Here is a 24,821-nt window from a genome sequence, read left to right on the forward strand (position 1 = left end):
AGCGCTGTGTGTGTGTGTGTGTGTGTTGTTCATGGTTATCAAATGCAATATTCTATGGTAGTTACATATTATAAATTTCAACAAAATTACTGGTTATAGAATTTTTTGCTACAAATAGTATCTGAATACACCTGAAAGTGAGTATAAATGTCTCTGACTGTATATATACAGGGAATATATTTATAGATACTGGAAAATAAGCCAATAAGTGACAAGCAAAGAAAAAAATCTAGTCCTCAGCAAGATACTCTCAGTCAATTTAAATTGAAAATTGTTCTTTGTAATATCATTACAAACTGTTAAATGCTTTTGCGAATATGGCCAAGGACATCTGTTGTCTTTTTCAAATATAGCTTCTCAGGCTAACAGTCTGGTAACAAACGACGCTTGTCTAAGCCTCTTTAATATGCTAAGTTATGAAATATTTTTGCTGTTATGTTTCCCTTAAAAATAAATTATTCCATTACAAATGCTGTTCTGTAAAATTAATTCCGATATTACACAGAGTTAGAAATTGTTCCGTGTAAAACCACTTACCATTTAAAAGCACTGCATCAAAGTGGACCGTTGAAAACATAAGTGACAAGATTTGTAGATGAAGCAATATCTTACTAGATCAGCTAACACAAAATATAACACTGTTCTTAGCTGACATGCATAAAGCTAACACTGTGAAATGGAATACTAAATTAACTGGGTCACTGACTGATCTAGCGTATTTGTTTTAAGTTGACTCTTCAATGGCAGCCATATTCTGTTCATGATGGGATGAGATATCACTATGTCTAGTCTCCTAAATGCTTTCCAGCTTGTTTAACAAAGACTACACTAGACTGGGCTCCCTCTTAGTTAAGCAGTGAATGTGCTCCCAGCAAATCTGCTACAGAAACAAAGTTCTTAATCTTTGAACTCATACAGCATGCAACTACGTTAGATCTCTAACTTCAGAGAGTCACTAAGTGCTCTGTTGTGTTGCTCAGGTTTCGCAAGTGTGAGGGGGTTCTTTTAGTTACCAAAATGTAATTTGTCAGGGGACTGTACTTTTAGGTAAGATCACTTATTTCTGGTTTATTTTTATCTGTAATTCTTAAATATTGGTGAAAAGGTTAGAAAGTTACATTGTTATGAAATCTTGCATTTTGTAGAAAAGTTACTAAAATGCTTACTAAGGTATTTAGGATGTTGTAGTGAGAGAAGCAGGAGTTATATATGCATTTTTTTATAATCATTTTTAAGTAGATGATATACAGAGTAGATTTTATAGAAACATACCAATTTCGTACGAATGTACTGTTTTCCAAAAAATACCACTCTTCTATTCCTTTGGCTTGGGTTGTTTTTCTTCTTTTCCATGGCTTTAAGCATTTAATAAATTAGCAATATCTCAATAAAACTTTTTTTTTGAATTCGTTGTTATTCGAATTCATTTCAGGTATGGTCAAGTCCTTTTTGCCCTTTTTACTTACAAATCTGTGACATTCTGCAATAGTGTACAAGCAATTGTTTCTAGCAAAGTTGTTTTTGCTTTCAAAATGCTTGTATCTAATAATTCAGGGCCCAGTTCCATGTAGTACTTAAGCAAAGTACCTCTGATTTCATTGCTTTATGCTAATGAATCAATTACACTTGCTTCCTCTGTTTTAAATTAACTCCTGCCAACAACCGTTTATATGCAATATTAGATGTACTTTAATCATCCTCTTGTGTATTAGTGTTAGGTTACTTCAGTTATTCCCTATACCTCCTTTCTGGGAACGTTTAGTCTTTCTTACTTTTGAGTCTTAAAAATATGAATTGTATATTCTGCATTCAGTTACACAAAATACAATGCTAGTATTTGCTAATATAAATTAGTCCTTTGAAAGATGGTAATAACTCACATGCTTCCTTAACTGTCTATTGCTAATAGTTCCATATGTAAAATATTTAAATATATCATAAAGAAACTTTAAATATTTATCTTAAAATAGATCTTGTTTTATACTAATTTTGAGAGATTCCTCCTTACTCATGAATGACAGTGAAATAGCCCTTTCTGATGTTGCTCTCAGAGCATTAATGCTTCTTTGACCTGATATCTTTTGGTATGATACTGTCAAGATAGGAGGGATAGTCACCTTCATCAAAAAAATGTGCTGCTGCTTTTCAGTGCAAAAACAGCATTTTAATATGACTAGCTACACACAGTGTCAAGAGTTTAGAACTAGCTAATAGATTCTGTTGCCTGGAAAAGTAACATACCCTGGGAAGGCTACATCCAGTTTAAGAAGTTGAATGAATCTGTGTCCGTAAACATACTTAGAAAGGTCCTGAGAATATAGGTGTTAAAACAGTAAGCAATGGAATGAATTCAAATGTTAAGCACAGATTTTGAAAAACGGAAGGAAAAGGAAGAAAAGTTTGAACAAGAGGACTTTTCCATTACTGGAACATTTTTTAATCACATTAGGTTCTTGCTAGAAGATATGCTATAGCTTACCCAGAGGCAAAAATTTGGCAGTAAAATTTATTGCCTGCATTATGCTGAAGATTTGATTAGTTGATGGTTTCTTTCTTGCTGCTTTTCTGGCATTAAAATCTAAATCTGAAGAGAGCCAGTAAGTTACTTAGTCTCTCCCAGGTCTTTCTAACTTGAGGCCATTAGGATCCTTCTGTGTGTGGAGATACCCAGAGATCAAAAAAAAACTTGTCTGTTTGCAGAGTTGTTTTTTGAAGACTAGGGTAGAATTTTACTGCCATTGTGTATTGGCTCCCTCATTCGAGTGTTAAGAGATGTGTTTAATTTTTTCTTCAATGTCTTACCCCAGGTTCTTCTATTTTGCATTTTTCCAGTTACAGATCAGCAGGAGATCTTCACTCCTAAAGGAAGATTCTAAATAATGCTAACCCTGCTGAATTTAGTCATCCTTGGCAATCTGGATCATGCCATTACTGTATAACACTAGGTCGTCAAGCCTATTTCCAAAGGGGTTATGCCTAGCATGAAGATCTGAAGCTTATTAGAGACAGCTGTGGAGTCTTGTTCATTATGAGTCAGGAGGCCTTTTTTACGGTATATCCTGCCAGACCTCTGCTAGAATAGCATAGAGGTGCGTGCTTATCCATAGACTTGCAATTTGGGCATGAGTGATTCTTGGATTCCTTAGGAATCTTCACTTAAGATTCTAGGGTTTCATTCCAATAGACTAGTAGTATTCATGGACTTCCTCAAAACAAAGGGGCATTATTGTGATGGCATTGAGTTTTAACTTGTGCTATGTTCACAGGCAGATATTGAGCTTAGCTCTTTAAAAGCACTGTTCAGTGCTAGGCATTCTCCCTCTTTGCGAGACAGTTTGGCTCTGAGCAGCCTCTGCAATGTCCATGCACGCCTGATCCTTCTCTCCCTCTCGCCATTCACAAGACTGCCTTGGAGAACTGTTGGTAGGCTGTCTGGCACTTGTAATCTCCCTCTGGCTTGTCTTTTGAGGACGTGCTTTAGGGAAATCTGACCTTTTAATTGCAGGCATACCATTGCGTGGCAATCTAGCCTGCTTTGTAGGTGCACTTCAGGGTTGCCGTCAAACTGCAAGCATATCCTTTGGTAGTGTACATGTTTTTACAACGGCATAAGGTGAAGTGATTTTCTTAAGATTACATGATAGGACAGTAACAGAGCTGGCTGCAGAAAAGGTCTGACTTCTAGTCTAGCATTTAATTTACTGAAACAGTGTCATGGCACAAAGCTCAGAATTCATATCATAAAAGGAGTCAAAGTAGAAAATGCCTTCCCCCCTCACCCATGGATGGATTATATAAAATACGTATTTTTCTGCAGCATATAGTATCTCAAGCTGCTGTAGGGAGAGGAAAACTGGAACATAGCTAGGATTTTAGTATTAAACATAAAACTATTAATGATGGTATAAAAATACACAGGAAGCCCTTAGACAGGATTACAGGAAGCAACAGCGTTAATGTTGGGGGTAGAGAGGGGAAGAGTATTAGGGCACTGCTGAATGCAGAACGTGCTGCACATCACGTGATGTGCAAGCAGCTGCATATCCCCAAGTGCGCATTGTAGCTGCATCCGACTTCCTAACCCCATCAATTCTATTCAGAGGCTGTGTTCAACTTAGAGCATGATTTTGTAAAAGATCAAGTGTTTGACAAGATAATCTGTATTTTTAATGCACATCAGTATAGCAGTTTCTCACTTTAGCTTCCAAAATTTAGAATATGGAAATTAAGCTGTTTGTATAGTGAGTGTTGCTCATTGTTGCATCATAGAAATTCAAGTGACTAGTACAGAAAGTCCCTATGATCAGCATTAGAAATAAATATAACAGAAAAAGATTTTTTTCCAGCTGTCTAAAACTTCACAAAAAAATGCTGTATAATGCTTTAGCTTTCAGTAGATTTAGACATTTGACATTGATACAAGTGTGTAATAGCTACTTTTAAAGTGATAGAATGTAATAAAACCTATAGAAGACTTTGTTCTTCTACCTCACTCTATTCTCATTTTGTGCAAGCTTATTCACTCTCCAACAGTGCAGGCAGAGAACAGCCACTCATGTCCAAATGAGCTTTCCTCTGTCACTCAGTTAACAAATCCTCATACCTGTTTTAATCCTAAAGTACCATAACCTGAGTTAACCACTAAAGGCCGTTCTTTAATGTGGCTGAGTTGCTTCTGAAACTTTATCCATTTTGCTATGATATCATACTGTTTTTCTTGAAGTTTTGCAATTAAAGCTACCCGTCCTCTACTGACTGCTTTTAACAACTTCTGTTTCATATAAAGCCTTAGAGAATCATTTCAGCTTTAGATTTGAATCGAAAAAAATGTGGACGAATTCCCCATGAAGCAGTTCAGCATGCTCTGGACTTGAGAGAGGAAGAAAAGACGAGAAAGAATAATAATAATAAATTTTAAAAAATCTTGAAGCTTTACTGCATTTTACTGCTAATGACAGTTAGCTAACAAGTCACAAGGGCATGGGAAACACTGATGGTAGGAATGATTTGTCTTTTGGAGTTCGATTCTAATTTAACTTACATTCAGTATGTGAGCAAGTACTGGTTACTTAGTGTTACTTGAAATTGTTCTTTTTGTAGAACCATATTCTAATGTCATGTTGTGAGCTGTACCTATGTAACAAAAGCAAGCTTCAGGGGTTTAGAACATCTAGGAGCTTATAGGGCCCTTGGTATTGGCCCCTGTGTAGTGGTTGGTGCAGTTTTAAGGTAGAAGAATATATCATTTTGACTTGTAACAGGTGCCCAGTGGAAGAGAGAGATGCCACTCTGTCTATGTATATGCATACTAAGAAAATGTTATGGTAAGCGTCAACCGTAATACAGAGATGGGTATGAAGATGTCAGGGGACATCTTTATAATTAGTGAGGAAACCACTACATTTTGTGAGGCAGTGTATGACGTTTTAGTCCTGAGTTGCATTCATCTCCGTGCGGTGGCAGGATGCATCTGCAATTTGGGGGAGATTCACTGTTGTCTTACCTTGAATAAGCAGCTTTAACAGGCAGGTAGCACCTCCATAAGGGTCAGTCCATACTGACAGGGATCATCCTGGGGGAGACCCTGCTGTATACTAAAGGCATGTCCTGAATCCACTTAGTGTCACTACAGAGACTAAATTCAGCCTTTAGAAAACAGCATAGTTTTCGTTTCTCCTTTTTACTTTCAGGTTATTCTAAGTAACTTTCAAATATTTTTAGAACTCAGACGTTCATTAGGCTAAACAGTGTTTGAAAGCAGAGGATTTATGCTCGTGATTTGTACTGAAATAATTCATATTGTCAATATTCTTTTTAAAGTTAATGTTAACAAAAGGCTGATGTGCTGTAGGGATACAGGGACTGTGCTGCTATTAATGTTTGCTGACTAGCAATTCAAGCAAAGAATTGTCCATCAGCAGCCCATTTCAGATCTAACCTTCTCTCCATGTAGCTAGATGAGAGGCTGCAGAGTCCATCTTAAAGCTGATTGCTGTGGGTTTTTGCAGAGAAGCTGCTAGCTCCTCTTCTCTTGAGGCTCCTGAAGGCATAAGCTGTTACACGTTGTCCTGCTTGTTTTTCAAAATGTAGTCTTTGAGATCTCTGTAAGACAAAATTGTCTGTCTTGTTTACCAGAGTAACACCTCTGCCCACAGTTTCCTCTGTGCCTTTTCCACCCGCATTGCCTCAGCTTGTGAGCAATGTGCTTGTGCTGATGGGAGGTGTTTTGTATATAGCCTCCCTCACCAAGCTCATCTTAGCCAGATTTTGGTCACTGTTACACTTTTCCTCAAATTAGGTGGCTTAGGTCAACATACAGGCTAGTCCGCTAAAGACTGTCAGTTGTACATGCAGAGAGACTGATTTAGACAGTCACGCTAGCGTTTGAGGAAAATCCAAGCAGATAAGAAGCTACTAAAACCAGGCTTGTCCTTAGGCTTATAAAATATGTTCTAGTATTATTACTTTTGTGAAGATACTCAAGCATTTTACCATTAAAATGACCTTCGGAAGTATCACTCCAAAAAAACAATCTAGGGAACGCTAACTTAAATGTAAGTCTGCTTTATGCAGGTGTGAATAGTTGCTTGTTTGTTTTCCTCCCCTCTTGTCTCCAAACCCTAGCTTTTGTCAGGAGTGACAAGCCAAAACTCTTCAGGGGACTGCAAATCAAGGTGAGTAGTAACCTAAGTGGTTTTTTTAATTCATATTTTACTTGGGATGCTAGGAAGAATAAAACTTGGTGGGAATAGTCCTTTTGTGCATTGTTCCTTATTTGCTGATTAAGTAATCTTTTAGCAGAAGGCAGATTTGCATTGCTGGTATACATTTTTACAAGCTCCTTCTGCAAATACTTACTGGGTTCTTGCTAAGTAACTGTTTGGTACCAATTTATTATTATTCTTTTGTTGGATTAAAAAGAAACGTTTCTGCTGTCGTTTTCAATTCATTCTCTCATGTTCTATTCTCCCTCATTTTCCTGATGTAGCTACCATATTTCCATATGTTCAGTGATTCTTAGTTTTTTTCCGTCCTCTTAGACCTCCTTCACCCTGTTACATGAATCTTCCCCTGCTGTAGACCTCAAACATCCAGCTTTGTAGAGCTGCATATAGAGAAATCATTAGAAATACCGTGCAGTATGCTCAAAGCTGTATAAGCTGCAGTGCCCTAAACTCAAAGACATCTGTGGTGCCCTTTTCATTTCAAGATCTAGTCTAAAACTTCACCTATCTCTTAACATCCTCTGTGGACTTCCAGCATACTTCACAGATACACATCTTCATTCTCACATCTTTGTATTCCCATCTCTTCTCACCAGATAGCACCATCTGGAGTCACTTCATAGCTATGCATGGCTGCTATAAGTGATTTGTCTTCTCAGCAGCAGATTCCATCCAACACAGACTTCATCTGTCTGCCTCATGTATTCATGTTGTCTCTATATGTGTCCTCCAGTTTCTTTCCAGAGCTTTCTCTCCTCTGCATGTCTGGCTGTTTCATTTTTATTTTAAACTTTGTAGCTATATTGAACTTCAAAGCAGTCTGGACTACAGCTGGTACAGAACACTATCAGAAAAAAATCTTCAGTGCAAATGGATCTGGTATTTATTTTACAAGACTTCTAGAAAACCACTCAGAGGTGCCACTAGCTTCATTAAGTGAAGCCAACTAGGTTAACTCAGTAGGGGAAAGTAAAATACTCCTAGGGAATTCTTTCTATAAACTTAAATGGTTTAGATCCTTCTAATACTGTTAAACACTTTTATTTGCATTATATATTTTGTGACTTACTGAGTATTCAGAAGCATTAAAGTATTATGTTACCAGCAAATTCAACAGGCCCAGATACAACACAGTAGGCAATGATGTGACCACATTAGAAAGGGGTAGTAGAACTCTGAACTGCTAAAGTGGCTAGAAATTTCTAAAAGTATGCCAAGCAAATGGTGAAAAGCTATTGGTTATACAGGAAGAATCATTTAGCTGCTTCTGCATCAAAAGTGAAACTTCAGTAACTTAGAAGTTGAAGCAGAATACTATCTTTCAAAGCCAGCCTTTTGGTATTGTCCTCCACAGATGAATTAGCTTGCGTAGAGGACCAAGGAGAACAAGTAGATGTTTGACGCATATACATATGCCTCTTCATTTGACTTATTCTTGCACCATTCTCCCTTTACATTAAATACAAGTCAAAAGTCTGAAATGAAGCTGTTTCTTACCCATTTAATTTAAGGCAACTAACAATGCTGCGGGACTTAAGATAAACATTTACTGCTCTCAAAACTAATAAGTCCAGATTTCCCATGGAATAAGGCCCCTTGGTCCCTTCCTTCTCTTCCTCCATCCTCATCTCTTAGTACGAGGCACAAAAGCACCTACTCCAGAGCTGGAAACATTGGTCATCTGCTGCCAGTGGAGTGTGCAACCTGCAGTGTCTCTCTGCTCTAAGACTCTGATAAGGGGGTACCTTCCCTCTTCCTGGTTCCTTCTTTACGTACACACATGCACACAACTCCAGCTTTGAGCACCTTCATTTGATTTTTATAGATCTGTTTTTTTAAGGAAGGTAGAAGACTGCATTGTTAATAAAAACTGTAGTGATGAAATTCATAAAAGCAGAACAAAATATATGGCATTGAAATAACTGTTGCATTAACTAAGAATTGTCAGGAAAAAACAAACTTAAGTCTGTTCATATTTTTTGTTTCTAAGAATTCTAAACATAAAAAGCCTAAATCTAGATTGATTTTTTCACACAAACTAGATTGCCTAAGTTTGCGCAGAATACTCTGAATTTCATTTAGTGCTCCGAGACTTTTTTCCTGTTCTTGCTTATGTATCTTTTAAAGTGATTTAAATCAATTTAGGGGGAAAATATTAAAATGGAGAATGCATTTCCCAGCCTGAGGAAACTTACTTTTTTCTTTCTACAGTACGTGCGTGGTTCTGACCCTGTACTAAAGCTGCTGGACGACAGTGGGAACATTGCTGAAGAACTGAGCATCCTCAAGTGGAACACAGATAGTGTGGAAGAATTTCTAAGTGAAAAATTAGAACGTCTGTAAAATTGTTTTCAGTTCTTCTCCCTTTTCATGTTTTATCATAGTAATCTTCTCGGATGAAGTTTGCTACAGTTGAAAAACCATTCCAGCTTCTGCATTAGTTTTTTAAACATCTCTTGTGCTGTACTAAACGTCTGTTAATTAGAAGGGGAAGCTTCAGTGCACACATCTGACAAGTTGACAAACAGAGTAGCTCATCTTAATATATTTCAGCTCTTGATGCGTTTATCACTAATGAAATGCTTTGTTACAAACTTAATTATGCAAATATCAGTTTGCTATAATTGGACCTGTTTTTACAAACACTCTTAAAACTAAAGAGCTTCAAATAATTGAAATGATTACCATGCTTTTTGTATGCTGCTCTTTGTAAAAACCTCAGAACCAAATGCAATGTACCATCTCCCAAAGAAACTTGACTGCTAGCGCACTCTTCTATTTTGTATTTAAACTGTCCTTTTTATATAAGTTGTTTATAATGAGTATCTAGTTCATAGATTTTGAAGCTGATGGAGGAACTCATGCTCTGATAATTGTAAAACATTTAGTAAGTACACTTTAGTGAAGACTACATAGAAAACCTCTTGAGGTGTATGCAAGTCAGATGTCTGGTGTGCTTTGCATTAAATGTTTTGCTTCAGAAAACATGAGATGGAAAGGTTTTTCAAGACTGCTATAAGTAACTTTCAGAAGTTTATTAGAAGTTTATCAAATGAATTTATAAACTGTTCTTTTAAAATGCATATTTTTCTTTTCCAGTTAAAATTTATGTGAATAAAGGGAATATAGACAGTAGGTATGTTAATGAGTCAAATCAGTTATTACTTGTCAGGTTTTTTCCCCACTTAGTGAATAAATATGGTAAGCAAGATTAATGTGGTTTTTTGAAGTCCGATTAGCAAGCAAGCCTTTCCTTTAGCTATTTCATGCTCACCACCAGCATTTGGTTGGATGACTGTTATAGTGTGGCCTGAATTGTTACTCATCATTTTCCTCTTTCTATATGATTTTATACTTCAAGAGATACCTTTCCTTGTCAATTTAGAGCTTTATTCCCAACTTTTGAGAAGAAATCATCAGCTTCATTACAGACAGTAGCCAAAGGACTGAGAACACACTAAATTATCAAAAGCAGTGACTTTTTAGGTTTAGCCTTCTGAGAGTTTTTTTTCCCCTGAAATACTTTATAAACTCTTGGAAGGGCACATGATGCTTCCCTGTTATCTTAGTTGGTCTATCTCTCATTCTTATTGTGTGTCTTCCACTCCTGTCTTAAAAAAACATGATGCTTATTTCCCAAATGATCCAGTGTGGGACAGCTACAGTAATGGTCACCACTGTCTTGGCAAGACCAAAATACAAACTTTACACAAAAAGCAAACATTTTTGCAGCTTGTGCTAACTTACCAGTCTAAAGTGAAATTGTTTCTGGGACATGAAATAACCTAGTCAGCATATGAGTTATAAACAAAACACGTGGCATGACAACCCAGTATTTTAGCAGTAAAAACATGCTGCCATCCACTGGTCTTTCTTTTAATATACTGACTATATTCCATAGTTTGGCTTCCTACATTTGCCTACAAAGGGATTTCAGTTTCTCTGCTGATGATTTACCATGCTGTTTTAGCAGAATATTTTAGCTTCATCCTTCTCCCCATGCCCTCCAGCCTCAGGTCTCCTCCACTGCTCACCAGGGGGAGTGTTCGCTCTTTGTTTCACAGTCAGCAGCTGTGAAAATTCATAGAGCTCAAAAGGTTATTTTGGCTTGTGGCAACTAACTACGTAATATACAAGGTTTAAAGCTCCTGTTAGAAAGGAAGTGATTCGGTTTTTACTTATAGCCATGATAAGCACCCAGTACTTCATCAAAGGCATTCAGTCAGATTTAATGCAAGAATGATTTAGTCTTACATAATGTTCTTGTTGTGCTAGATCTTGAGAAAGTTAATGAAAGGGAGGAAAAAGCAGCAAGTACACACGATGGAGTTGAAAAACGAAGTGTCCATCTGTCCAACTGATCTTGCAGGAGAGGTTGTCAGCGCTTTTAAAACAAGTGTTGTACATTTTATTTTCTGTACATGGATGTGGTAAATAGATGAATTTGAAACTTGGTGTACAGTTGGAGTTATTTACTAAAAATCAATGGATACTACAGAGCCATGAAACAATGTAGTATTTTCCTCATAAATAATTCTTTTGATTCCACTAAAATAGCAAAGAAGGTTTGTACTCAAAACAGAGCAGATTTTCAACAAGTTATTCTTCTTAGGAAAAGCAGTTGTAAGCTCATGTAACGGAAGAGATATATTCACAGAAAAAAAAATGTTAATAATCAAACTAGCAGACTCAAGCTCCAGAAACTGGGGTATTTCTGTTTTTTTTAATTTTATTTCTGTTTATTTCTGTTTTATTTCTGGGGTATTTCTGTTTTTCTGGGGTATTTTTAGAAGTGCCTTCTAATACTGTTTTGGTTTACTTATCATCAGCAGGAAAGTAATCACTCTAGTGAGTCAATATATTAACAGAGCACAGTATGAGAATTTCTTAATTCTCCACATTCTCCCAAAGATTTTACACTGGTGAAATCCCACTATAAATTATGCTGGATGGAATGGGAAGGAGTGAATCAATCTTAACTGGAAAACCACAGATTCATCTAAGAATGTATTATTTCCTGGTTTCTGTATAACAGAAATCCTCAGAAGAGGCTGTGTTGGCAGTGGATATATAGGAATAACTAGATAATGGATTTACAGTGCAGAAGGTTTAACATTTCCAAAATGATTCACTAGAGTAGTTCCATATCAGGGCCTTCTTGGCCAGCATCCAGTATTGCAGTACAGTACATATGAGCTGAAAATAGATCCGCTCAGGGCCAAATGCATCAAGCACAAAAGAAAGCATTTCCCAAGCTGTCAGCAAAGGCCATGTTCATCTGTGAGAAGAGAGGGAAGAGAGTCTCGTGCACAGCACATTTTCACCTACAAAGTAAACAGGGCCCAAACAGATAACCTGGTCAAGAAGAGGAGAGAGGAATACTTTGCCTTTTCTTTCAGAAAACTAAATGAGCAAAATCAGGGATATTTGTGCATGGGAAGGTGATTAACATGATGCATCTCAATAACTTTAGGAAGAGGTTTCTACAGGATGCGTAACAGCAGCAGAACCAGGGTGCAACCACTATGAGGAATCCCACAAAGCAAGAAGGAAGGGGGAAAACATGGGGACTAGACAGCTTGGTAGTTTAGGGCAGCATGACAACCTCTTCCAGGTAACCTCAGTCATTCACCAAAAAAAAACAGACTCAGGCAAGAGGATGGTCAGAACTTAGAAGACAATCTCAGTGATACCTAGAGGTGTTACCCACCTCAAAAGGGGAGCTCTGGATACATCTCTGGCCTTTTGTTTTCTAGGATACAGTTTGAAGCTCAGCTCCAAATTCTTCCTTAAAAACACTTCTAGGTGCATCCTTCAGTAATTTTAAGACCATCATCTGTAAGGGTTCTGTCCTTAAAAGACACTGGAAGATGTTCTGTGATGATGATCTATCTTTGAAGGTTAGATTTGGTTATGTAGGAACCTTTCTGACCCACCCAACTGAGTTTAAAGCGGCATTTGCAGGAAAGCACATCATTTACTGTTTAATAACTAGTGCATGGCCAGGTGGATAAGAGATCATAATGCTTTTTGCATACTTGAGACCAAGCTAAGGTTAGGAGGGCAATTCACGTTTTGGTATAGTCTAATTCTTTAGAGCCCAGTATCACATCATGATTTAAATCCTTGTTTCACTGAAGTCACTGACTAAAGCATTGAGCCCTTAAATATGAACAGAGAAAAACTTCACCTTTCATTGTTGTAGAATTCATGCAATTTTAAGGCAGAATAGTTATCAAACCTATTTCTAGGCTACAGTTCTTGACTAGGCTCCGAATTCCATGGGCAAGGACATATTTTCAGGCCATGAGGATAAGCAGAGATCAAGGTAGTTAAGATAAGTCTTTACCCTGCCTTCTTCCCCTACAGTCGACCAACTTGGTTTCTCCAATACCCACCTTTTAGCCTGCCTGACCCAGTTTCCAGAAAGCACTGACCTTTGATAAGGAGAGGTCTTGAGAACAAACACAGGCATGTCTTTAACTAGCCGTTTTAGGTGACTCACTGTGAAATACCTCAGAGCCATTGTATTTACTCAGTGCAGTTAGGATCCAGCCTGCAGAATTTTTAGTCAGACTGTGCTCCAGCTTATTTTCTCCCCTTTCTCCGGTTGACAGAGCAGAGCTATAATAAGGTGACAAACCACAGTTTCCCTACAATCCAGCAGCAAGGGAGCATTCACATTCACACATTCCATCATTAATCAGCTGTACATGCCCCAAACTAAGCAGCCTTGTCTCCAGAGCAGTATCACTAATGCTTTTAATAAATTATTGGCATCAGTCAGTGTGTGTCTAGTTTTATGACTTTTTACTTCTGAACTCACAGCCACACACAAACCTTGGACCATGGCCAACCACTTCACATCCTTCACCTTCTGCTTCCCTACAGACAGTCACTGTAAGAAAAGTGAGGTCCTGGGTGGCACCTGGCCATGCCACCTTTGTCTTTCCCAGAAGATCCATAATCTGATTTTTAATATTGTGTGGAACAGGCAGGAGATCCAGGTCACTAGCTGTGACACAGCCTCCTAGCGACATCCCAGTCTCAGCCTCAGTCTTTGTGATCTGCAATAACTCTTTCAAGAATGCCTGCACTTAAACCCAGTTTCAGTTACATCAGAGACCATGGTCGGTCAGAACAGCAAATCCAGAGAAACCATAAATCAAAGCAGAGCTTTACTTCGTAGTCCTTGCTGCAAATATTTGGAATTTCCTGAAGAAAAGTGGCAGCTGTTACTGGCCCTGGAACAGATTTACCTGGGCCAAGAAATCAGCCTGATGGATCACTTTTGCACCATTAGAACAAAAGGCTGATACTGCCATCAGGCAGGGTGAGTACTGCCAGTACTTCAGGTATTTGTACACTGGGGCGAGACAGGAGGTCAAATTTTTCTCTATGAAACAAATATGAGGACACTGGCACTCGCAGGAAGAGGTGTATATATACACAAAAGGAGAGGTTGCCTTTAATCTACAGGTGTCTCTCTGTACTCTTTCCAACAGCCATGGCAGTCATGCTTGCTGGCTCTTCCAGGCCATCTTGGCTGTTTGTCCCTCGTGCTTTCGTTGCTAATCACCAAAATGTGACTGGTCTCCAAGGCAACTGAGGAGAGTGATTCAGGTCAAGTTGACATTGATGCACATTTTCCTATGGTGATTTGAGAGGCCGAATTATGCAACGAAGTAGTTTTAAGAGTAGGGTTTTCTTAGGTTTAAAAGAAATACAATAACTAAGTCTAAAGCTGCTTTCTATCTGCTTGTCCCAAGCTTCAGAACTCTGTACAACTTCAGTCCTAGCCACCTGCAGCCTCTTCCTGCTCACCCTTTTCCTAGTTTACTCACACAGAATCCTCACCACTGAACTATTTTGTCATCGTTTATCATCGTAACAGCTGGGGATGGCCATAAATTATTTCTGTGAAACTCATTGCCTTAGTCTAACCTCAGCATTGCTGCTTTTCACCATTTGTGCATGTACAAGCACTGGAAAAGCCACAAAGTTCGATCCTACTAAGAGACTTTGTTTCCCCTTTTCCGGGACTGAGCATGTACTGGCTCCTATTCAGGATGGGAGCACAGCAACTCAGGTCTGATTTTGCCCCCAGGGCAAGACACTGGCTGCCACCTGCCATTTACAGGTGGTGCCATGGCTCTACTTGTGCTCTCCCCCTGCCCCCTTACAGGCTTCATGAGCCTGGCTTTTATTTGTTTATTTTTAAACTAAGATACACATAATCATATCCCTCTGTCCTTTTTAGGAGGGATATTTAGTCCTTTATATTTCCAGTATTTATTCCAGAAACCTTGCTTTACACACTGTGAATCTGTATTCAATGAGAAATTTTACCTCCATTTAATCTTTGGATCTTCAGTTACAAAAGCAGAGTGAAAGCATCACTTCAACATTAATTCACCTCAAGTTGAGAGCATTAATTGTCTAAAAGAGGGATGGAGAAAAGAGCCTATTGGACAATGAAGATCACGCATGCATGACAGAAATAACGTCTGCCTTGGAGATGCATGACTACAGACATCTTCTACAGGTTACCTGTCATAATGACTCTGTTACTACATAAACTGTGGCAAAACAGGTGACAGAAACGGCCACTGAAAAACTAACTCCCTGGACGGGTTTCTGTGGCAGGGTCAATGGTTTTCGTGTGATTTAAAGTTTGCCTTCTAGGTAACAAATTTTGTCATTAGTACAGAGCAAAATAATGGTAGCTCTGTTTGATCACTAAGGCATACTGCCCTCTGGAAGGGAAATCTTTCACTGCAATTTTCAGGCTGACGAACATCCAGCTCAGCAGCACGTGAGGAAACGTTTGATATATTCTATATGTAGAAGCATGCACGTATGAATGGCTCTGCAGTTAAGTGTCTGAGTAATAAGCTGCCTGTTACCTATCTCATCTTGTTCAGACACCAAACAACACGTAGAAACCTCAGCCATGAAGAGGAAAAGCCTTCCAAGGAACAGAGCCTACCAGTATTATGTCTAGGAGATCTCCTGTCGGCCTAAGAGCACAGTATGAAGAGGCTGGCATTTTAAGTGGTTTCTGAGGTGCATTAGTGACTGTAATTTTCTGTCTCTGAGCAGAAGGGAGGCTGTCTGCCTTTGTGTTAAATGCCAGTCCTTTTGAAGCAGGCTAAAATTGTGCTCTTGATTAAAGCAGTATCATTTCAAAAATGATTTAAGAACTCTGGTAAAAACCTTCATCTGAGCTCAGAGAGCTGTCAAACTTCCTGAAGTTTTACCAGCCGTAAGTAGCCACTCACAGCCTATGGCTACATTAGCCCAGCACAGAGAGAGGGATCTGTAGAGCAGAAGAGTTGGCGCTGTGAACCTAATATCTGTGCCCATAGCACATTTCTGGAGCTGCAGGTATGTGCCTGGAAAACATCTCCCACTCTCAATTCACGCAAAAGGAATCCAAACCAAAGCACACAAAGCAAGAACAACTGAGAAATTCACGTCAAAAGCTCCTGATCTGAACTAACGCACTAATCTGGACACCTAAATGGGGCTCTACAGTCCGAGCCCCCTTTTTCCTATGAGCACAGTCAAATAACAAAGAACAGTGCTTGATCCCTGCAGATAAACATTTAAGGATGGACCCCATGTCACTGTTGTTCATGGGTGGTTTTAAAAATTATATTTAGCATTTCTGTTACTGATATTCTGTTACTGAACATACTGATATGTTATTTCTGATATATGCTGCAGAACAGATATGATGACAAACAGCTGAGCACATTTAGCAGATTCCTAATACAGTAATCACCATTAAGAGAGAGTCAACATTTGTCAACATTGCCATAGAGTGGTCTAAGATAACAAACAGTTATCCACTTTTTTCAAATGGTTCAGGCTGCAAAGTAGCTAGCATTTGATTCTATCCAGCAAAGACCTTACAAACACCAGTAATCCAAACGTGTGAACAAGCCCATTAGTGCAAATGCATGTTTAAAGGCTTTGCTGGACTCGGGCTTATGAAGATGCTATACCCTGCAAGTGCAAAGAACAGAGACATCTATATTTTTAAAACTAGAGCCAATAAACATTATATTCAAAATATGTAGGATTTTGACCAAATCTTTCATCATTTTCCCCAATGTTTTGCCTTAAATCTGCCTGTGAACACACAGTGGTTACTAGATGAAGAATTTATCAAGCAGGTGTTATAGACAGAGATTGGTAATTCCTATCCCCACAAGTCCAGGATGTTATTTAAAGTGTACCAACCTCTGTCACCAAAGCATGGTCTTCTTGCAAGCTATCTTGACACACAATAGGCCACACAGCACCCGAGATGAGAGCAGCAAACTATTTGGTCATTTTGCTGCAAGACTGATTTGATTCCAGGGTCACATCCCAGGCTTACACTAAGTAGAGCTAACTCATTTTTTGAAAGTATGTCAGTTCTGTAGTTTGATCTGCTTCAGCTGAACGTACAAATGCTTCTAGATGGTACTGGGTTGGGAGAGGGGGAAGAGGAGAAAAACACCCATCCAAAATTATACCATGATCAAGACATATTACCCCTCCCTCCCACACAAAGTTTAAAACAGTTGTTATCAAAACTCTGATGCCATTTAGTCTTGGCAATGTTCTTTCTTATGTACAAGAAAAATAAAGTGCAACATACGCTCACTTTTAAAAACTACCACTATGATACTGCATCCCTTGATACATGCTAAGCTAGTACTTGGCACATAAAACTTCTTACTGCTACTTTGATCTAGGCCTATATTTGACACCACAACAACTCAAATCTCCCTTCCTCTGCCATCACAGTCCACTTCCAAGTGACATTTTGCATTTCAGATTATTTGTGGTACTACAATAACACAAAGGTCTAATTTCATTAAAGCATGAGAAAAAACAAGGAGATCTAATTTCTGGCTCTCAAGTGGTACTACAAAGCAACAGGACAAAAACTTATGCATACCCTTCATTGCGTCCTTGGGTTGATTCTGCTTAACAATGAAAACTGAAAAATGTGGAGTCAGAATCAATACTGATCTTATTTCATGCCCCTGCACAGAGTGGAAATGTTCTTGTTGATGAGCCTGAGAGCGGTTCAGCAGAGCAGACAGTCATACGCACTGACTCTGGTCTTCTGTGGTCTCCAAAGCAGTAGCCTAGAAGGGTTGTCTGAGCAGGAGAACTTCCAGCATAGGAAAAGCTACCACCTATACAAGTTTCATCTGTGCTGAAATCTTAAATTTTCATGTTCCCCAGGACAGTTAAATAAAACTACCTGCCCATCTGCTAGATGTTCAGCTAGCACCAAAACTTATAAATACCTCTCAGGTCCAAATTTAAAATGCTTTAAAGACATTAAGCTGCAAGTCTAGCTCAGTGCATTTTATCAGTGAACTCATATTCAACCAGATTCTCTTCATTTCGCATCTTAACCAGTCTCCTAATTTATCTCTTCAGCCATTCCATGATAAATTTAGCTGAACCCTATTTGTCTTCAAATTTACCTTATATTAACAAGAGAGAGAGAGAGGGGGAGAGAGAAAGAGAGAGAGGGAGAGGGGGGGAGAGAGAGGGAGAGGCAGACATCTATAGACTTTTTTTAAAGCATAACAGTTATGGAAAAGCTGAGCATTCCTCCCCTGTGCAACCACAGGTTGCTTTTCTCCCAGCCTCTCCACACGGTAATGAACACATGCTACCTAATGACCTAGGCTGGAGTAGAAATTAGAACCACAGGGTTTCTGCTGGACACCACCAGGTGGAGTGGGACTTTGGTTTTCTAATTATTCATTTCTCACCATCCTTAGCCCTCCAGCCTCTTACCTTCCTTCACACCAAAGATGCCAGGGTTTGATCCTGTCTGGGAAGCTGGAGGGAGGAATCAGCACTTCCAAGAACCCATCTCCTGCTGCGCTGCGGAGTTGCACGAATGGAGCAAACAAACTTCAGATTATAGCAGTACAGAAAAGGAGCAGGTCTGGAGTGAGAACCTGCCCTTTGGTAGGAACCTGTCTTTCACAGCAGCAAACTCAAGTGCCACCAGCTGTGTTAGCTCAGCCAACTGCCACTTGGAAGAGCCTTAGGGTAGTCATGGCTACTTGTAGACCTTCGCTTGATGCACTAGAGTCATTATATACTGCTGTAGGGAGAAATACTCTGGTCTCCAAAAATATGATAAAGGAATGCTAGCATCTAAAGAATGAGTTAAAAAGAGTTCCATCTGAAATATTTTTCCCTCCTGCTATTAATACAAAATGTGAGCATAGTCCCTGAGATCTCACCTCTGACCAACCTTTACAGAAGGATATGAATAAGGCACAAGCCATTAGGAAATAGTAGGCTCAATCAGCAAATCACTGAGACAATTTGGATGAGTACAGCCCTATTTCTGTGCTGTAGTTTCCCCCAGGTAAATAGAGGCAATGATGCTCACCTTTCTGAGGCTTATGATTAGCGCTATGGAGTGTTAGATGGCAAATCACTTCTGTGAATGGAGAGCAGGGTTAGAAATCTAGAAACTTTACCGTATATTTAATATTGTCAATGGAGTAGCACCAGTGCTATTTCCACTGGACAGGGTTTAGAAAAGAATGATATGGGAAGAGTGAAATTAACTCTCAGTGACATTGGCCTCTTCCAGAGGTCTAACAAATATAATCCCCCAAAACTCCCTAAAGGGGATTGCAATATTTCAAACCGTTCTAAGAAACAAGGGACCCTATTTGTGAGGCTCCTGATCTATATCACCATCACTGTTGAGTGTCAAGAATTAAAAGCAATTTAACACAGAGAAGTAAAAGTGGAAGGAGATTATTTCTGGAAAGGCGGTTTTCAAATGATTCTCCTTTTGAAGAAGCAATTTCCTAGCTCATTATTCCAATTCCAGTACTTTTGCTTCGGCCTATAACTGTGTAAAGACATTTTAAAGCTTTAATTCATTTTGCAATTCTAAACAGCTTCCCTTAATCGTTCATGTCAAACACCTATTTCACATTTTTTAAAAATTTATAAAACAATTCCATGCTGTCATGAGGAAAAAACTACTTAGCATTCAGATTATTAACTGGATACAAGCTCCCCATGCTAATGTGTTTGCTATCATTCACCGGTGGCAGGAAACTATTTATAAAAGGCGTAATTTCATAGAGTAATTTAGTGTCTGCATTCATGATACATTTTCTTGTCATTCCCTCAGCTAAGATACAGTATTCATCAAGCCACCCGATTTGTTTGGGGGGTTTCTTGCTGCCAGATGCCTTGCCTAATGCTCCATGCACAGAACAATGGTATGGGCAGTCACACAGAAGATGACTGAAGTTGTCCCTGTCAGCATGACTGATGTCTTTGCAGTTTCACCAAACACATGCACACATGGCTAAGTGAAACTAACAATATACCACCTTGATTTCGATTAATAGCTGGACAATTAATTAGGCTACAATCCATTATATTAGAATATATCCAATTAGGAATTCTACTTAAAGGAAAAGGAAATAGATCAGGATTGGGCTGTAGGCCAAGCTTAGCAAGGATTTTCAGCACTTCATAAATTCTTAAGGAGAATGAAATGGAACAAAAAACTAAAAAAGGTTTTAAAGCAAGTCTGAGATATGGGGACTCAAACTCCAGTCTCACAGGACTCAGTAGACCTCGACTCTAAATAAATATGCATATTTGGCAGCCCATGGAAAACAAGGCAGCCTAATTCTGCAGTCCTTGTCTAGACAGCAATTGTAGTCATAGTACCAGAAAGACAATCACCAACTTTCATTCATCTCATATATGGACAAATATAATCTACTACCTCCCATGGGAAGCTTTGTTAAACAAGATTCCAGGACTCGGCCTCAGTTTACTTATGGCTGATGGAGCTTTAATAACCCTACTCCTTTTCCTAGAAATGTTTCTGTCAGACTAGATGACTACTTGACCCTCTAAAAGACTTGCTTGAATTGGGATAAGAGAAGCCACAAGACATTGATTAAACACTAAATCATTTTGCTGTAAGCTTAATGTTGAGCTGCATGGCTAGGTGGAGATATTCAAGAAATTTTGAAAGAGGGATTATCAGGCTGCACCACAGAATTTCACAAGACTTCAGTACCTTCCACTGATAATTTCAGTTTCACTTTATGCTCAAGGCTTATGTGTGGAATACAAATGAGAATATTTTTGCCTGTTCCTTCCAGGTGGAAGCACAAAAAAATTAAGTGAACCTCTGCCAGAAATTTGACTCAGAGAAGTAATATAGTCTTTTGAATGGAGCACAGTATTTGTTTCATAAGCCTTTCTTTATTTGTGGGTTGTCACGAGTACTTTTCTGTGTACATTGAAATGGCAAATTCTTGGGGCTTTTTATCATGAAAAACAAAGGAAGAAACAGTCTGTCGCAGTTCCCAAACAATCCCAGGGTACTGCAGTACCTAAACCTCAGCCCAATGATCTGTTTTACAGCGCCAGTTCCTAAACCCTCCTAGCGTTCCAAGTGGGAGAAGCACAGTTCTGCTGTTCGGATTCTGGTGCCATTATGTGGACACCTGGAGTAAAACTCTTTACAGTGAATAATAGTTTTGATTCTGAAATCCTAGACAGTGTGTTTGTACGTTGCCAACATAGCCAACATGAGTCCTATCAAGCTTTATATTTGTTTTGATATCTTTTCAATTGTAATATATTCTCAGTGTGGTCAATCATTCAGAAGGCCCATGCCAGCCAGCATCTTGTAAAATCTGGAGTCTCCACATTTTTACTGCACAAAATACAGCTGAGGCCAATTCCACACAATCTGTTTCCTTACATCGTCATATACAAATCTTTGGGCTATGATGCTACCTGCAGGAGCAAAGATCAGGCCTACCACAATTAGCTTATCGGTAAGCTACTAGACCAATCCAGCCCTCACCAAAACTGACAGGAGTCTCTTAATGTACTGTAAAATGAGTCTTAAATATAGTTTTCCTCTAGGTTTGCCCTCCAGATCTCTGTGGTCTCCTATATCCTGCAACAGAGGAACTTTTTGTACTGTACACTGTGGGGAAGAAATTTGTCATTTGCATATCCTGTAGCTTGGGGCCTACACTCACTATCTTTCACTGCTCTGCAAAAATCCACAGCAGACTCTGCTCGGGATTTCTTCCAATACTGCAATCTTTCGGAATTAACAATTCCAGACTTACTGAGCTGCTTGTTTATTTCTAAATTCTTGAGTTTGTTTTCTCGGGGGGAGTTCTTCAAAAGCCGTCTTGGTCAGTTTCATACCCAGAGCCCAAGAGCTGGGAGTAGGCTAAGAAAGAAAGATAAAGCAAAACATTATAAATACAAGGCATCTCTCTATTAAATTCCCCCAGGTATGCAGAAAAAGCAGAATTAGCCAAAGACAAATCAGATCCCTTGGCCAGATAGAGTCTTAAAAACTCAGAGTTTGGGCAACACTGATCTAAAATACACCATTATTTTGATTATGTTCAATACATTACGGCTTATCTATATCTTCCAGAGATTGCTGGAATTATGCTACAAAATTTTAATACGAAGCATACTTCATACTGTCATTTTGACAGGGCCATCTTAATCTTTAAAGATGTAATAACCTCTGGAAAGAGCAGCACTATTATGAAACAACCCACATCCCCACTAGATTCTGCTAGGGAATCAATAGTACCTTGTATTTAATACTGTGTAATTAAATAGTACTTATCTGAGTCAGCATAGATATATTCTCAAATGCCTGTGCTTGAAAGGGAACATCATTACAATGTCTGTGTTCTTGCCAAGTCTAAAAGCCAGATGGACATTTTGCCAAAGGCAGAAACTATTTGCTGGAACCAAACAATCACGACCATAGCCTGGCAAAAGCAGCTAGATACATTGTGCTTCTGATGCCTGTTCTGCATCAAGACTGATTGAGACAGTAGTAAAAGCATTGTCATGGGATATAAAAATGACAATTGGTGTTAAAAGTACCTCTACAGATGCTCTCATCATGCAACTATTAAGGAGGAACAAAGAGCATTTGTCAAACTCACAGAATGAACTTTAATGAAGCTGTTTGGCGGATTTTTTTTTTTTTTTTTTTAAAGCGACTGGCTAGACCAGATGTAATATATGAAAAGTAACATTCTACACAAGATAAATTAAAGGTACATACAGTACATCAAGCTTTTGTATTGACAATTATTTTCAAACATTATGGAGGCAAATTAACTATTTTTGCATATATTACCCCATCTGCCCTCTTATAATACACCTCAGGTCACTCCACCAAAAAAAAAAAAAAACCTGTGTTGAGATCTACAACGCCATTAGTCAGCACTGATAAAAAAAAGACTTGAGAATTTAATTTATTTCTAAATAATCTCCTACTAATGGTGCCTATAATTAATTCCCAGATTAAACTCTCAATGTCTTACCAATAGAAGAAAAACAGTACTATCAAAAGGTACTAACAATTTCAAAAGTGATATAAGCCATTATAAAAATAACTTCCAGTAATTAAATGCCCAGGAAGACATAGCAGATGACAGTAGTGCTCCTCTTTGCATTCATCAATTCTGGATAGGACATAGCTCTAAACTACTGATGATTCTTTCATTTCTTACCTGGACAAATGTTGGAAAATGTTTAAGCCCTTGAAGAACTGATAAACATCAAAACCAACTAATGGGTAGTTTTGAAAAAATTCCTCTCCGTAAATCATACCAAATATCAAACAAAGAACTGCAAAGACACTCCTATCACTCTACTTTCAGATACTATACAAAATTTAAATGCACAACTCCTCCCAATTGCCTAACAGCATTTTTCTCAAAACTCCTTTCTAAACAATGTTTACCTCAAGCTAATAGAGAAGCCCTCTGAAACCTGCCCAGACAGGTGGTAGCGTTGCTGGCTGTTGTAGCTGGGTTAAAGCAGTGATCCAAAGAGCTTAGCAAATGAAAACTTGCATAAGCTACTCATTAACTGAAAATACACTGGAAATCAAGAAATATCCTTATTGTAGTTCATTCCAGAGCTTTCTTAAGGTATAATCCACACAAGTTTAGAGCTATAGCACTGAACATCTGTCAATGAATTCAAGACTCTAGAAGCAAACTGCAGCACTGAAAATTATAGATAGAAGACTGATGACTGCATGTGGACGTCTCCTCCTCCTCTCCCTTCCAGACTTAAATGTCGGCCAAATACAATGCTTTACCATCGATAATTCTTCAACACAGGTACATTAGTAATATGCACTCAACTGTTTCAGAAAATAGCATGAATAAACATGAAACAGAAAATCAGTACGAATTGTAGCTTCTGGCTACAGGCAGCCTATGAACTACTTCTGCCATCACTAAGGCAGGAAAGACAGAATAATACACATTTCTGAGAAATTTTGCAATTGTGCCTGATAGCACAAAGATAAGCAAATTGGACTTTTATTCCTCAACTACGCATGTGTTAGTGGAACAGTGCTTATTTCCTAGTGTCAATTAGAATTTCTCTGCAAGTCTTACATTCAGCTGACAAATGGTTACAATAGTCTTCTGCAAGGCAGAAGAGTTGAGCACAGAAGCATGAGATACAGTAAGCAGATATTAAATAGCATCTACATAAACACACAATATGAACTCAGAATCTTAGCTACCTCTCAAAAGAGAGGAATCTGCTTCAAAACCCATGCCAAAGACTCAGATTTGGATGAGATTTTGATGTATGTGCTACTTTACACAAGCTGTACTTCAGAGTTCTTTCCCTGCAGGAAGGAATTGGGTTTAGTCTTACCATGTCAAATGGATGTTACTTTTAATCTAACTTGGGTCAGCATCCTTGGAACAAATTAAAATCAGTTCTTAACTGTCTGAAAAACAACAACAGTCCTAAAACATTAAGAAGGCAGAGCTCTTCCTCTTTTCAAAAAGGACCATACATTCAAAAAAGACCTATCATTCACCTCCATTTATTTTAACATGAATTGTAGATGAATATTGAAAAAAATAGCATGTGTCTACTGCACCTTCCAATAACTGGCTCTTCCACTGACTGATCTTGGAAAACTAGAGTTCACTCATTCGCCAATTGCTTTACTTGACCATTCCAAAATGGTTTTAAACACACTTCTTC

General features: G+C 38.6%; 1 protein-coding gene across 1 annotated transcript in view; it reads left to right on the plus strand.

Annotated features, from left to right (window-relative positions):
• The window catches only part of SELENOF (selenoprotein F), a 29,977-nt gene extending 18,797 nt beyond the window's left edge, over nt 1-11,180 (plus strand). The window contains exons 4-5 of the mRNA XM_068952608.1: nt 6,625-6,674; nt 8,937-11,180. Coding sequence (XP_068808709.1) covers nt 6,625-6,674; nt 8,937-9,068 — 182 coding nt within the window. The 3' untranslated portion in view covers nt 9,069-11,180. The remainder of the gene's footprint in view (nt 1-6,624; nt 6,675-8,936) is intronic.
• Nucleotides 11,181-24,821: the final 13,641 nt, after the last annotated feature.

Source organism: Struthio camelus, chromosome 8 (genome assembly GCF_040807025.1).
Source record: "Struthio camelus isolate bStrCam1 chromosome 8, bStrCam1.hap1, whole genome shotgun sequence".
In the NCBI taxonomy this organism is placed as follows: Eukaryota; Metazoa; Chordata; class Aves; order Struthioniformes; family Struthionidae; genus Struthio; species Struthio camelus.